The sequence below is a fragment of the Gracilinanus agilis genome, chromosome 1 (genome assembly GCF_016433145.1).
Source record: "Gracilinanus agilis isolate LMUSP501 chromosome 1, AgileGrace, whole genome shotgun sequence".
Taxonomy (NCBI): domain Eukaryota; kingdom Metazoa; phylum Chordata; class Mammalia; order Didelphimorphia; family Didelphidae; genus Gracilinanus; species Gracilinanus agilis.
In genome coordinates, this window is record NC_058130.1 from 281,067,036 (window position 1) to 281,084,211 (window position 17,176).

General features: G+C 36.0%; 1 protein-coding gene across 3 annotated transcripts in view; it reads right to left on the minus strand.

Moving 5' to 3' along the window:
* CEP120 (centrosomal protein 120) overlaps positions 1 to 17,176 on the minus strand; it is a 198,614-nt gene that overhangs the window by 110,729 nt on the left and 70,709 nt on the right. For all 3 annotated transcript variants that reach the window (XM_044662080.1, XM_044662089.1, XM_044662073.1), the window contains exons 10-13: positions 15,679 to 15,828; positions 14,692 to 14,874; positions 12,809 to 12,905; positions 12,539 to 12,688 (exon numbers count right to left, since the gene is read on the minus strand). In XM_044662080.1, coding sequence (XP_044518015.1) covers positions 12,539 to 12,688; positions 12,809 to 12,905; positions 14,692 to 14,874; positions 15,679 to 15,828 — 580 coding nt within the window. The remainder of the gene's footprint in view (positions 1 to 12,538; positions 12,689 to 12,808; positions 12,906 to 14,691; positions 14,875 to 15,678; positions 15,829 to 17,176) is intronic.

A 17,176-nucleotide genomic window follows, 5' to 3' on the forward strand; every position in this document is an offset into this window, starting at 1 on the left:
CCCGCCACCAAGATTTTCCTAGACCTGTGGGAGTCTTTTAATCCTGCAATAATGATAATAAAGGTAAAAGAATGACTGGCTCCACTGAGCCATATCACTGCCCCACTTATTTTTGTTATAAAAGTTTCTCCTTGTTATAGCCTGCACTTGCCCAATATTAACCTCATAAATGCCCACTATGTGGTGCTCATCATTAATTCTTTGGAGATAGTGCTATCACATAGCAACACCCTATAAAATGGTAGTATTGAAAAGATGGACCTTTGCTTTCATGGGAAGTTTAGAATCAGTAAAAGAGTTTTAGAAAATCCCCAAAGCAATCTCCTCTTCTTAACAACTCTGGGCTCAGCTCCTTGTCCATCTATATTAACCATTTGAAAAGCCCTAAATGGAAATTCAGGCAACAGACATTATTCACCCAGGCCGAACTTTTTTTTTTATGTGTTTACAGATTGGTGCCCTGGGGCTTGATAAAATCAGTACATTGTAATATACAAATAAGAACAATTACAGCAAAGGTGTCAAACAGCCCTCTATACTCCCTCAAAACCAGATTAAAATGAGAAATGTCTAATGAAATATCCAATGCAATATAATGTTAATTTGTGATTTTCCAAGATAAAATAGGACCTGTTGGGATCTATTTCTATTTGAGTTTTACACCACTGATCTACCAGACTTCACCAGGCATAGGAAATCCACCTTCCACTTCAACTTTGCCTTGGATTTCTTGGATTTGTTTATTAGAGGGTCACTGAATAGGATTCTGTTGTTAAATCTTTCTTAGATGACCTTACATAGATGGGAGATACCCAAATATATGCATCTTGCTACAAAAGAGGTTGTAAAATGTTCTGTTCTACTGCTTTAAGTACTTTTAAAAATAATCAACAAACAATAAACCCAATTTTATATCTTCTAATTTTTTAAATTTTAAAATGAGATTGGCTGATATGGCAATAAAGGAAAGTGGTAAATGTTGGAAGGGGATGTAGCAAGACTAAGACACTGATGTATTGCTGATGAAGTTGTGAATTGATCTAATCATCATTCTGTAGGACAATCTGGAACTACATCCAAAGGGCTATAAAACTGTGCATACTCTTTTATCCAGTAATACCACTGCTAGATCTGTATCCCAAAGAAGGACAGGGGAAAGGATCTATTTATACAAAAATATTTATAGCAGCTCTTTTTTCAGTGGCAAAGTATTAAAAACTGAAGGGACAGTCATCAATTAAGGAACTGCTGAACAAATTGTGGTACATGTTGGTAATGGAATGCTATTGTGCTATAAGAAATGATAAGCAAGATGATTTCAGAAAAGGAAAGATCTGCACAAACTGATATAAAGGAAAATATCAGAACTGGAAGAATATTGTACATAATGACAGCAATATTGTATGATGATTATCTATGAAAATTCGGCTACTTTCAGCAACGCAATGATCTGGGACAATCCTGAAAGATTTAAGAAGGGGAAGGCTATCCACCTCCAGAGAAAGAACTATTGGGAGTCAGTCATCTTTCACATTAGTGAGTAAGTTCTGGTCTACAACACTAACACTACTTGTCTCACAGGACTGTTATGAAGAAAGCACTATGCATCATATTTAAGATGTTATTAATATAAAAGTGAATTATTAATTGTTGACATGAACAGTCAGCCTTACACACAGACAAAGTAAGTGGTTTAGATTTTAGGTAAAATTTAAAGGGAGTAATTTGGGTAAAGGGAGAGAGTAAGGCAGACTCCAGTGCTCTATTATCTATGAAAATACAATTAACCTTGGGAACCATAATTCATTAAACCATTAGGGAATTATCAGTGATTTTTACCTCAGTAAGAATGAAATAACTAAAAGCATGTACTGATACTGATTAGAGAAAAGCAGATAGCTCAAGGGAAATGATCTTTGCGGGTAAAGAAAGAAAAGATTACCACTAAGTGAAAAAAGCTATTGAGAACAACAAAAACAAGTTTCTTGTAGAGTGGGGGACGTGTTAGATATGGGATCACAGGACCTGGGTTCTAACTTTAGACAAGCCCCTTATAAGTTCTAAGTGGGACCCCAGGCAAGTCAAAACATCTCTGGACCTCAGCTGTCTCATCTAAAATATGAGGAAGTGGAACTAGATAACCTCTCTGAGTTTTACTCTGGCTATAAATCTGATATATTTCTCTTACTTCACAATTCTGTCTATAGATAACTCTGCTTGTTGACCTAACCGAAGGAATTTTTCCAATTTGGAAAATAAGGCCAACATTAACAAAAGACACTGTGATTTCATTGGTGAAGGGAACTCAGAGTGAAAAAGTTCCCCTATAAGCTCTCGGTGTCCTAGGCAACTCTCTAAGACTAAAGTTGTAGAACTGTTTATAGGGGAGCTTTTTCACTCTGAGTTCCCTTCACCAATGAAATCACAGTGTCTGGCAACAAAAATAATAATAACAAAATCTATGTATGGCTTTTTCTATCAATTTTCTCTTGATATCACTGGAGCTCAGTTCTTTAAGTCAATTAAAATCTATACATAGGGGGCAGTTGGATAGCTCAGTGGATTAGATACGAGGTCCTGGGCTCAAATCTGGCCTCAGAAACGCTTCCTAGCTGTGCGACCCTGGGCAAGTAACTTGACCCCCATTGCCTACACCTTACCATTCTTCTGCTTTGGAACCAATACACAGTATTTTAAAATGAATTAAAAATAAAATAAAATAAAATCCATAGGTTGACAAGTAGGACTATAAAGTTATCAAGATAATAGATTACAGTCAGTCATATAAACAGTTTAGCCAACTATAAATGAAGTGACTGCTTGAGTTCCTTTGTGGAAGTAGCATGCTATAGTGGAAGGAACAAGAATTAAGAATCAGGAGATAGAGTTCTGGTTAAGATGGTGGCAGAGTAAGGAGCAGCTGCTTGATCTCTCCTAACCAAATAATACAGGACTCCTCAAGGGGACATAAAAACAAATCCAGACAAACGAAGGGACCACACAACAGGGTGCAGCATTGAAGGTACGTGGAATGAGGGCATTTCCACGCTTTAAAGAGGTGAAACAGCTCTCACTAAAACGCGAGGAAGAAGCCCCTCCCCCACACCCCCACGATGTACAACGCCAAGGCCAGCACCCAAGAGTTAAAGCAGGTTTGGGGCACCCATTAAGTCATTGCCAGCTCCAGGGCTTATTCCTGAGAGCAGCAGGACTTAGGACCCCAAGAGGCTAAAGAATCCGCACAGACTTCCCTGAGCGCTGGCACGGGTGAAGACATTGCCCTAGGGGCGGACAAAGATCTCAAATGCAGGCTAGGACCTCGAGTGGGGACCCTGTGCAGACGGGAACAGGGCTATGAAAGCAGCACCCTGAGACTACTGAAGGAGCCGCAGGCAGAGGGGCAGACTGGGGACAACCAGGAAGCTCGACACCAAGAACAACGAGACCTGAGACCTCGAGAGCCTAGAGAGTGAAGACAGACCCTGAGTGTGAGGATAAAGCACAGAAGGCGCAGGTCTAACAATGACAAACCAAAATCGGGAACCCCTGAAGAGAAAGAATATCAAGAAGAACTCTGTAACACTCGACAACTTTTACAGAGATAAAATCCAGACAACAGAGGAGAACAAACAAGTAATCATATCCAAACCTTCCCAAAATAATGAAAACTGGTCATAAGCTATTGAAGAGTTCAAATCTGACATGATGAGAAAGATGGAAAAGATCTGGCAAGAAAATAACAGTTTAAAAGGCAGAATTTTGCAATTGGAAAGAGAGGCTCAGAAATCAAATGAACTGATAAGCAAATTGAACACCAGAAATGACCAGATTAAAAAGGAAAATTAAAAGATCATAACCGAAAACCAATCCCTAAAGGCTAGAATTGAGCAATTGGAAGCTAATGATCTCTCGAGACAGCAAGAACAAATAAAACAAAGTCAAAAGACTGATAAAATAGAAGGAAACATGAAATATCTCAATGAGAAAGTGACAGCCCAAGAAAACCGGTCTAGAAGAGACCATTTGAGAATCATTGGTCTTCCAAAAAACCAGAAATTAATAGAAACTTGAACTCCATACTAACAGAAATTATTCAGCAAAATTGCCCTGAAGTTCCACAACAAGAGGGCAATATAAACATTGAAAGGGTCCATAGATCACCCTCTACATTAGACGCAGAAAAGACAACATCCAGGAATATAATAGACAAATTCAAGAGCTTCCAAGTAAAAGAAAAAATCTTACAAGAAGCCAGAAAGAGACAATTCAAATATCAAGGAGCACCAATCAGGATCACACAGGATCTGACAGCCTCCACGCAAAAAGATCTCAAGGCTTGGAATACGATAATCAGGAAGGCAAGAGAGCTGGGCCTGCAACCACGGATCAACTACACATCAAAATTGACTATACATTTCCAGGGGAAAGTATGGGCATTCAACAAAATTGAAGACTTCCAAGTATTTGCACAGAAGAGACCAGAACTAAATGGAAAGTTTGATATCCAACCACAAAAACCAACAGAAACATGAAAAGGTAAATAAGACACAAAGGGGAAAGAAAGAAAATTCATAATTTTTAAAATTTGATTCTTTAAGGGCTTCAATAAGATATAATTATCTGTATTCCTATGTGAAGAAATGTATGTATAATTCTCTGTAGTGAACTCTACTCACTATTATAGTATTCACTATTATAATACAAGAATAATTCATAGGGAGAGGATAGGATACTAAATGGTCTAAGATGATATGGGGGGGTGGGGAAAAAGGGAGGTGAATAGTAGGGAACACCAAGAGAAACTTCAGTGAATAAGAAAAATAGGATATTCTATTACACACAAAGAGGGCATGGGAAGGAGAGGGGACAAATACTATTATAAGAGGGAGAGGAAGAGAGCATTAAGAGGGAATAACCAAACCTTACTCTCAGTGTAATCAACCCAGAGAGTGAAGAGTAGCTATATTATCCATTGGGATATAAAACTCTATCTAACCCTACTGAGAAAGTCAAAAGGGATAAACCAAGGGGAGCAGGGAGTGGGGAAGTCAAAAAAGGGAGGGGAGAAGAAGGGAGAGGGAACTCATTAGGACCTTAAAAAACAAAAAGAGGGGAATAAATAGGGAAGGGGTAGAAAGGGAAGTTAATCAAAGGAGGGGAGATAAGGGATAAGGGCTCAAAGCAAACCACTGGTTTAAAAGGAAATAGTTTAAGAAGAAGGGGTAGGAATAGGGGAGGATACAAAAATGTCAGCGAATGCACAACTGATAATTATAACTCTGTGAATGGGATGAACTCACTCATAAAACAGAAGCAAATAGCAGAGAGGATCAGAAAACAAAATCCTACCATATGTTGTCTACAAGAAACACATATGAGGCGGGTGAACATACACAAGTTTAAGGTTAAGGGCTTGAGCAAAATCTTTTGGGCATCAAATGAGAAAAAGAAGGCAGGACTGGCAATTGTGATTTCTGACAAAGCCAAAGTAAAAATAGATATGATTAAAAAATACAGGGAAGGTCATTACATCCTGATTAAAGGCAGTATAAACAATGAGGAAATAACACTGCTCAATACATATGCACCAAGTGGCATAGCATCCAGATTCATAAAGGAGAAACTGGCAGAGCTCAAGAAGGAAATAGATAGTAAAACCATAATAGTGGGAGATCTAAATATTCCTCTTTCAGATCTAGATAAATCAAACCAAAAAATAAAAGAAAGAGGTAAAAGAGGTGAATGAAGTTCGAGGAAAATTAAGATTTAATTGATATGAGGAGAAAATAGGGACAAAAAGGGAACACACTTTCTTTTCAGCTGCACATGGTATATTCACAAAGATTGACCATGTTATAGGGCATAGAATCATTGCAAACAAATGCAAAAGAGCGAAAACAATAAATGTAACCTTCTCAGATCATAATGTAATAAAAATAATAATTAGTAAGGGCACCTGGACAGGCAAATCAAAAACTAATTGGAAATTAAATAATATGATTCTCCAAAACCAATTTGTCAAAGAAGAAATCATAGAAGCAATCAATTTCATTGAAGAAAATGACAAATGATGAGACATTCTACCAAACTCTGTGGGATGCAGCCAAGGCAGTACTCAGGGGGAAATTTATATCCTCGAGTGCATATATTAACAAATTAAGGAGAGCAGAGATTAATGAATCGGGCATGCAACTCAAAAAACTAGAAAGTGAGCAAATTAAAAATCCCCAGATGAAAACTAAATTAGAAATACTAAAAATCAAGGGAGAAATTAATAAAATTGAAAGTAAAAGAACTATTGAATTAATAAATAAGACTAGAAGCTGGTATTTTGAAAAAACAGATAAAATAGACAAAGTACTGGTCAATCTAATTAAAAAAAAAAAAGGAAGGAAGAAAACCAAATTGACAGTATCAAATAGGAAAAGGGAGGGTTCCGGGTTAAGATGGCGGCAGAGTAAAAAGCAGCTATTAACCTCTCCTCACCGAAACACACAAAACTCCTCACGGGGACATAAAAACAAGTCCAGACGAACGGAGGAATCCCAAAACAGGGCACAGCATGGAAGGTATGTGGAATTGGGGAATTTCCATGCTATAAAGGGATGAAACAGCTCTCACTAAATCTCGTGCTGAACAACCACCCGACCCCAACCCCTCCACACACACCACCTATAGCGCCGAAGCCAGCTAAAAACAAATAGAGCAAGTTTGGGGCACCCATCGAGTCACTGGCAACTCCGGGCCTGTTCCTGAGAGTAGCAAGATTTAGGACCCCAAAAAGCTAAAGAACTCACACGAACTCTGAGCGCAGGAGCAGAACGCAGAACGCGGGCGCAGGGCACAGAGCGCGGGAACAAAGCACAGGCAAGGTTGGAGGCGCTGGTGGAGGCAGACACAGCCGCGAGCTAAGACTCTGAAACCCTGAGTGGGGAACCAGTGCAGAAGGGTATACGCCTGTGGAAGCAGCCCCCTGAGACTTGTAAAGAAACCTCCAGCAGAGGATCAAGCAAGGGGATCCACCAGGGGGCTTGACCTTGGAAAAAACCAGAACTCAGACCTCAGGAACCAAAAGACCGCGGACAGACCCTGAGCGCGAGGATAAACCTGAGAAGCTGCAGGTCTAACGATGGCTACCCAGTCTCAGGAAGTTCATTAGAGAAAGATTAACAACAAGAAAAAAGTCTTTAACACTCAACAACTTTTACACAGAGAAAATCCAGACAACCGAGCAAACACAGGAGGAGAACAAACAAGCATCCGGACCCTTCTCAAATAAGGAAAACTCCTCACAAGCTATGGAAGAGTTCAAAACTGAGATTTTGAGGAAAATGGAAGAGATCTGGCAAGAAAATAACAGTTTAAAAGGTAGAATCTTGCAATTGGAAAGTGAGGTTCAGAAAACAAATGAACTGATAAGCAAATTGAACACCAGAAATGACCAGATTGAAAAGGTATGCCAGAAGATTATAGCCGAAAACCAGAAGATTATAGCCGAAAACCAATCCCTAAAGGCTAGAATTGAGCAATTAGAAGCTAATGATCTCTCAAGACAAAAAGAACAAATAAAACAAAGTCAAAAGACTGAAAAAATGGAAGGAAACATGAAATATCTCAATGAGAGAGTGACAGACCAAGAAAACTGGTCTAGAAGAGACAACTTGAGAATCATTGGTCTTCCAGAAAAACCAGAAATTAGTAGAAACCTGGACTCCATACTAACAGAAATTATTCAGCAAAACTGCCCTGAAGCCCTACAACAAGAGGGCAATATAGACATTGAAATGATCCATAGAACACCCGCGACATTTGATCCAGGTAAGAAAACGGCCAGGAATATAATTGCCAAATTCAAGAGATTCCAAGCAAAAGAAAAAATCTTACAAGAAGCCAGAAAGAGACAATTCAAATATCAAGGAACACCAATCAGGATCACACAGGATCTGGCAGCCTCCACACTAAAAGATCGAAAGGCTTGGAATACGATAATCAGAAAGGCAAGAGAGCTGGGCCTTCAGCCACGGATCAACTACCCATCAAAACTGACTATACATTTCCAGGGGAAAGTATAGGCATTCAACAAAATTGAAGAATTCCAGGTATTTGCATAGAAAAGACCAGGGCTAAATGGAAAGTTTGATATCCAACCACAAAAATCGAGAGAAACATGAAAAGGTAAATAAGATACAGAGGGGAAAGAAAGAAAACTTATAATTTCTAAATTTGCCTTTTTAAGGGCCTTGGTGAGATCTAATTATCTGTATTCCTATGTAGAGAAATGTTATGTATAATTCTCTGTAGTGAACTCTATTCACTATTATAGTAATCAGAAGAATAATTCACTGGGTGAGGGTGGAACACTAAATAATCTAAGATGACATGGGGGATGGGAAAGAGGGGGTGAATAGTAGGGGACACCAAGAGAAACTTCAGTGAATAAGAAAAATAGGATATTCTATTACACACAAAGAGGGCATGGGACGGAGAGGGGACAAATACTATTAGAAGACGGAGAAGAAGAGAGCATAAAGAGGTAATAATCAAACCTTACTCTCAGTGTAATCAACCCGGAGAGGGAAGAGTAGCTATACTATGCATTGGGACATAAAACTCTTATCTAACCCTTCTGAGAAAGTTAGAAGGGATAAACCAAGGGGAGCAAGGGAGTGGGGAGGTCAAAAAAAGGGAGGGAATTCATAAGGCCTTTAAAAACAAAAAGAGGGGGGAAAATAAGGGAGGGAGTAGAAAGGGAAGTTAATCAAGGGAGGGGATAAGGGATAGTGGCTTAATAGCAAACCACTGGGTTTAAAAGGAAATAGTATAAGAAAAAGTGGGTAGGAATACGGGAGGATACGAAAATGTCAGCAAATGCACAACTGATGATTATAACTCTGAATGTGAATGGGATGAACTCGCTCATAAAATGGAAGCAAATAGCAGAGTGGATTAGAAACCAAAATCCTACCATATGTTGTCTACAAGAAACACATATGAGATGGGTGAACATACACAAGTTTAAGGTTAAGGGCTTGAGCAAAATCTTTTGGGGGGTCAAATGAGAAAAAGAAGGCAGGAGTGGCTATTATGATTTCTAACAAAGCCAAAGTAAAAATAGATATGATTAAAAAAGACAGGGAAGGTCATTACATCCTGATTAAAGGCAGTATAAACAATGAGGAAATAACACTGCTCAATATGTATGCACCAAGTGGCATAGCACCCAAATTCATAAAGGAGAAACTGGCAGAGATCAAGAAGGAAATAAGAAAGAGGTAAAAGAGGTGAATGAAGTCCTAGAAAAATTAGATTTAATTGATATGTGGAGAAAAATAAATAGGGACAAAAAGGAATACACCTTCTTTTCAGCTGCACATGGCACATTAAAAAAGATTGACCATGTTATAGGGCATAGAATCATTGCAAACAAATGCAAAAGAGCAGAAATAATAAATGTAACCTTCTCAGATCATAATGCAATAAAAATAATAATTAGTAAGGGCACCTGGACAGGAAAATCAAAAACTAATTGGAAGTTAAATAATATGATTCTCCAAAACCAATTTGTCAAAGAAGGAATCATACAAACAATCAACAATTTCATTGAAGTGAATGACAATGATGAGACATCCTACCAAATTCTGTGGAATGCGGCAAGGCAGTACTCAGGGGGAAATTTATATCATTGAGTGCATATATTAACAAATTAAGGAGGGCAGAGATTAATGAATTGGGCATGCAACTCAAAAAAATAATAAATATAACAATTTAGGAGATATGGACGAATATTTACAAAAATATAAACTGCCTAGATTAACAGCAGAAGAAATAGAATACCTAAATAATCCCATATCAGAAAAAGAAATTGAACAAGCCATCAAAGAACTCCCAGCAAGTAATTAAGATCATCCACCATATCAAGTCTAACAAACAAAAATCACATGATTATCTCAATAGATGCTGAAAAAGCCTTTGACAAAATACAGCATCCATTCCTATTGAAAACACTGAAAAGTATAGGAATAGAAGGACCTTTCCTAAAAATAATAAACAGTATATACCTAAAATCATCAACAAACATCATATGCAATAGGGATAAATTAGAAGCCTTCCCAATAAGATCAGGAGTGAAACAAGGATGCCCATTATCACCTCTATTATTCAACATATTATTTAACATTGTACTAGAAACACTAGCAGTTGCAATTAGAGAAGAAAAAGAAATTGAAGGTATCAAAGTGGGCAAGGAGGAGACTAAGCTATCACTCTTTGCAGATGATATGATGGTCTACTTAAAAAATCCTAGAGAATCAACTAAGAAGCTTCTAGAAATAATCAACAACTTTAGCAAAGTGGCAGGATACAAAATAAATGCACATAAATCATCAGCATTTCTATACATTACCAACACACAAGAGCAGCAAGAAGTAGAAAGGGAAACACCATTTAAAATCACCCTAGACAATATAAAATACTTGGGAATCTATCTACCAAAACAAACACAGCAATTATATGAAAACAACTACAAAACACTTTCCAAACAAATAAAACTGGATCTAAACAATTGGAAAGCCATTGATTGCTCATGGGTAGGACGAGCTAACATAATAAAAATGACAATTTAGCGCCATACCTATCAAACTACCAAAACACTTCTTTACTGAATTTGAAAAAACTATAACAAATTTCATTTGGAATAACAAAAGATCAAGAATTTCAAGGGAAATAATAAAAAAAAATGTGAAGGAAGGGGGCCTAGCAGTACCATATATTAAACTATACTATAAAGCAGCAGTCATCAAAACAATATGGTACTGGCTAAGAGACAGAGAGGAGGATCAATGGAATAGACTTGGGGTAAATGACATCAGCAAGACAGTGTATGATAAACCCAAAGAGCCCAACTTTTGGGACATGAATCCACTATTTGACAAAAACTGCTGGGAAATTTGGAAAACAATATGGGAGAGATTAGGTCTAGATCAACATCTCACACCCTACACCAAGATAAATTCAGAATGGGTGAATGACTTGAATATAAAGAGGGAAACTATAAATAAGTTAAGTGAACACAGAATAGTATCCTTGTCAGATCTGTGGGAAAGGAAAGACTTTAAAACCAAACAAGAGTTAGTGAAAATTACAAAATGTAAATTAAATGGTTTTGATTATATTAAACTAAAAAGCTTTTGTACAAACAAAAACAAAGTAGTCAAAATCAGAAGGGAAACAACAAATTGGGAAAAAATCTTTATAATGAAAAACTCTGATAGGGGTCTAATTACTCAAATATTCAAGGAGTTAAAGCAATTGTATAAAAAATCAAGCCATTCCCCAATTGATAAATGGGCAAGAGACATGAATAGGCAATTTTCAGGTAAAGAAATCAAAAGTATCAATAAGCACATGAGAAAGTGTTCCAAATCTCTAATAATTATAGAAATGCAAATCAAAACAACTCTGAGGTATCACCTCACACCTAGCAGATTGGCTAAAATGAAAGAAGGGGAGAGTAATGAATGTTGGAGGGGATGTGGCAAAATTGGGACATTAATACATTGCTGGTGGAGTTGTGAACTGATCCAGCCATTCTGGCTGGCAATTTGGAATCATGCTCAAAGGGCTATAAAAGAATGCCTGCCCTTTGATCCAGCCATACCATTGTTGGCTTTGTACCCCAAAGAGATCATAGATAAACAGACTTGTACGGAAATATTTATAGCTGCGTTTTTCTGGTGGCAACAAACTGGAAAAAGAGGGTATGCCCTTAAAATTGGGGAATGGCTGAACAAATTGTGGTATATGCTGGTGATGGAATACTATTGTGCTAAAAGGAATATTAAACTGGAGGAATTCCATGTGAACTGGAAAGACCTCCAGGAACTGATGAAGAGCGAAAGGAGCAGAGCCAGAAGAACATTGTACACAGAGACTGATATACTATGGTAAAATCGAATGTAATGGACTTCTGTACCAGCAGAAAGCAATGACACAGGACCGTTCAGAGGGATCTATGGTAAAGAACGCTACCCACATTCAGAGGAAGGACTGCAGCAGAGGAAACATATAAGAAAAACAATTGCTTGGATATGATTGGGGATTTAGACTCGAAACTACCACACCAATGCAACTATCAACAATTTGGAAATAGGTCTTGATCAATGACACATGTTAAAACCAGTGGAAATGTGCATCGGCCATGGGTAGGGGGAGAGCGGGTGTGAAGGGGAAAGTAGGAACATGAATCATGTAAGCATGTTAAAAATGAATATTAATAAATGTTTAAAAAAAAAGAATCAGGAGATAAAGTTCTAATCCTAGCTCTATGACATTTGAGAATTCATTTATCCTTTCTGAGCTTCAGTTCTCTTATCTAACATATGTGGACAATATCTGAATCTTCTCTCCTTCCACAGCTATTGTGAACAACAAAATTGAGTCTGAATTTTAAAGTATTTAACAAAGTGCTACAGAAATGGAAAATATCATTAAAACCTAAGGGAAGTAGGAAAGATTTTTAACATGGCATTAAATAAATAACCTGATTTTCAAAAAGGTCTTCTTGCATTTCTTTCCACATTTCTAACTCCAGCGCTGCTTTATATTCTAGAGTTTCTCGGGGCTCTGCTTGCGTTTCTGTAACACAAAGTGCCTGAGGAGAAAGTGACTTCTGTTGAATTGCAGCTAATCCCTAGAGAAATATTAAGAAAATGTTTTAACCAAAAAGGTATGTTTACAACAGGAACCTTTAAAAGTAAGTACTAAAATATAATTTTAAAAATTTATAATGTGCATATGTTTGTACATATACCTGTGATGATTCAGATATCACTATTTCACGCACTTTCACAAGTCCATGGTCTTCTAGAGTCAATGTATAAGAAAGATCTGCTATCTTGTTATTTGTCCTATAAATTAAAAAAATTTTTTAAATCTTATAATTAGTAATGTAAAATTCCTAATGTAATTTCCCCTTTTGTTTGCAATATTATTATTGAAAAGCAGATGTCTGAAAAGAGGCAAGGAGCCTGCATGCAATGGCCCTGATGCTACTGTTGAAGAAACTATGGTAGCCTTCTAAAATTTTTATTTAAGTATGACTTGTCCTTCTAATATCAGGACATGAATGTTAAAAGAGTCATATGATACTTCTTATCCCAATATGCCATTTTGCTTTTTAAGAATAAATGTACATTCTTAAATATGGTAAGTAATATCTATCTATCTAATAACTAACATCTGTGCAAAAACAATTGTGCAAACTTTAAGAAACTTGATCAATGCAATGACCAAACATTTCTATAGAAGAACCAAGATGAAACAAATTATTTATCTTCTAACAGAGAGGTAGTAGGCACAAGAAACAAAAAGAGACAAGTATTTCTTAACAGGAACACTGGTCATTTTGTTTGACTATGCTATAATAATGATGAAACAATAGCAAGATAAGCTGGTAATTAGTAGAGGGAGTTGTCCCCCCGCCCCCATGCCATGTTCCCATGAGATGGGGAAAAAAAATCATTCTTCGCATTTTTTAATTGATAAATTTTACTATGATGACCAGGAGGTTTTTATTTAAATCTGCTTTCTACAATATGCCTAAACATACTCCCCTTGGTTCTATACCAATAGAATTTGGCTAGCAGTAGAGAGAAAGTAATTGTATGTATTAACAAATTATAATAAAAATTTTGTTTAAATAGATAAGAAAATTCAACAAATGTTTTTTGTATCTAAAACATATGAAATATGAATTCTATTTATCATTATTTCAAAATTATAATTAAGAACAATTCAATTATATTTTTGTAAGCACCACCTACTATAGTTGATATCTTTGTAATATATTCAGGGTTTAATCTGAGGTATATATTTTCATATTGTGGAGTGAAAAGATGGAAGAAAAAACTATCTTAAGCAAAGTAGATATTTGACCTTAATTAAAATTTATATTTAGGGGCAGCTGGGTAGCTCAGTGGAGTGAGAGTCAGGCCTAGAGACAGGAGGTCCTAGGTTCAAACCTGGCCTCAGCCACTTCCCAGCTGTGTGACCCTGGGCAAGTCGCTTGACCCCCATTGCCCACCCTTACCACTCTTCCACCTATGAGACAATACACCGAAGTACAAGGGTTTAAAAAAAAAAAAAATTAAAAAAAAAAAATTTATATTTAAATATGATTATTCTACTGCTACCAAAAATTAATATTAAAAAAGCTATATAGCAGAAACATAAATATACAACTGAAGTAAACTTTGGCAAATTAGTTTCCTGATTTGTAAAATTAGGGAGTGGGACTAGACATGCTTTGAGATCCTTTACCATTCTAGATCTATAATTCTACCAAATAGAATTGATAGAATTTTTTTTTCTCTTAGGGGAAATATAATGTTGTGGAAAGAACAAAAAAATAGAGTCAAAGGAAGTGGGTTCAAATACAAACTCTACCACTTATTTATTACTTGTGTGATTTTGGGCAAGCAACTTTACCTTTCTTTATCAGTAAAATGAAGGGTTAAACCGTATGATTTCTAAAATCCTTTCTAGCTCTAAATCTAGTAATTTTAAATTTATAGAGGAATTTGAATCCCAAGAGAGAATAGGAAAATTTATTTTAAAAAAAATGAGAGGTTAATACGCACAGTATTTAATAACATTTTCTGGTCCAAATGAAAGAATATTTAATAAAGACATTACCCTTGAGCTGCTGTAACAGGAACCTTTTCACTGTAAGTTTGACGCCAACACTGTTCACCATGAGCACCTAAAAATCGAGTTTTTTCTAAGGATAAAACATTCGAAAGCTGAATTCTTGCAATTCCTATAAGTAAATCTTTGGCCATTTTGTCCTTATGCCACAGTTCAACAAGCAGTGGTAACCTATGGATGAGAAAAATTTTTATAAGAACATAGCCGACCATCATCAAAGACAAAGATTTAACTTCACAGAATTAAAAGCTTTGCATTCCTTTTGCTCACACCAAGATGACACAAATCCTTGCAATATCTTTCTCAATCACTATTTTGAGTGAAAGAACATGTAGCAAATTTGAATAATTAATATCTGGATCTGTATACCTCAAAGAAAAATTGATTTATGATTTGTTCTAAATCTAGTTCAAGGTTTAATTTCTAATCCCTCTCATTCTTTTCAAAGTATGAAACTTTGAATGGAGCTATTTTTACTAGAGGATGCTTCCCATAAGTAATTTCAACTTTTCTGTTATCTAAGCATGAGGCATAATCTCTATATTCCAGATAAAAAATATGGGGCACAGATAAGTTGTATGACATGCCAAAGGCATATATGAACTTCATCAGTGGCAGAGCCAAGAACTCATCTCTGTTCAACTTTTCAACTCCACATATATATTAAATTAGGAGTCAGCAATGACATTTTTCAAGTATATCCTCATTCAAGTCTTCTATTTCTGCTAATTCACCAATCCAAATCCAGACAAATAAAATAATATGAAAAACTAAAAACATCATTCACCTTAAGTAGAATGTTGGAAGCATAACTGTTAACAGATTTTTAAAAGGAATTCCTGTCTTTTAAAATGTTCAAAATGCTTCTGCATCTTTTCTATGGGATTTTCTTTATATGAAAATAAAAATTAGCAATGTTTCATATGCAATACATTTGTGAAACCTCACTATTTTAGTTACACGCAGAGACAGTACCTCAAAAAGGTATCTTGGAGTTGATGAGGCAAAGTAGCAAAATCAAATGCACAGTAAGACTGGGGAAGAAAAACTTCCATATTTTTTCGGACTTCTACAGGTGGATTAGTCATAATAGGAGCAGCACTTCCAAAGAATGGATAGGAATACCTAGTACCATATAAAAATTATGCAGATTGTTAAGAGAAAGAAAATATAAATTATAAGATAAAATACAATTAGAAATAAAATTTAATTGGAAATAATAAAATGGAAGAATGTGAAAAAAAGGATTAGATTAATCAAGCCTATACTGTATTTGTATAAATTTCACCAACCTTCTGGATATAATTACACTAACTTATTCAATGTTGGTAAGAAAAACGTTTAAAAGTTTTCTTACAACATTGCTAAATTTAAGTAATTGCACCAACACTTTCACCTAAATGATATTTACTGAACAGGAAAAAGCATCTTTTACTTTTTTGTTAAGAAAAAAAAATTTTTTTTAAGTACACTGGTTTTGGCAACTGATGGCCTGGGCTTGAGTATCAGCAGTGAATGTGATTCTGACTGAGTGAATAAGTGTCTTAATGAGCTAGGCCTTAATTTGCTTATCTGTAAAATGAGAAGATTAACTTAAATGAATCCTAAGGTTCTTCTAACACTAAAGTGATGATATTATGATTAATATCTACTGAGTGTAAAATAAAGTCTTTAAATAAGCATTAGAAGGATTTCTAACATTTCTATAGTACTAGCATACTCAGATGGTATAAGTTCAAAACATCTAGAACATAAGTTCAACATCATTCTCATTTTTAATGGGTGAAGAAAAATAATTACTTAAGCTTGTATTGTACTTTATAGACTTTATAGTTCAAAAGGATTTTCACATAATCTCTTATTTGACTCTCACAGCCACGTTGCAAAGTAGGAAAGGAAGTGTGGTACAGTAGAGGAAATAAGGATTAGGTGGAAGGAAAGAAACAGGCATTTATCAAGTGACTATTATGTGTCAGGTACTGTTTTGTGTACTTGACAAATGTTATCTCATTGGATCTTCACAACAATATTGAAAGAGAAGTACTATTACTATCCCTCTTTTACAGATGATGAAACTGAGACAGACAGAAATTGAAGTGACTTCTCAGGGTCATATAACTATTAAGTGTCTGAAGCCATATTTCAACTTAGATCTTTCTGACTCCAGGCCAATATCCAGATGCCATCACACTTGGGTTTGAATCCCTGCTCTGTCACTTATCTTAATATCTTCAGCTTTAGTTTCCTCATCTTTAGGAGGTTAGACTATGTGGCCTCTATAATCCCTTCTTCCTTTAATTCTATGATCCTAGGATACTAATTATTTTACAAATTAAAGATTTTTTTTAAAGTTTATGCTTAAAGACTTGCTAATGACCAGGATGCATTTGATAACAACTTCAATATTACTGTTTCAATATACAAACCAAGTAAAAGAAAAAAGTTGGCATAAGAACAGATGTCTTTTCTAATT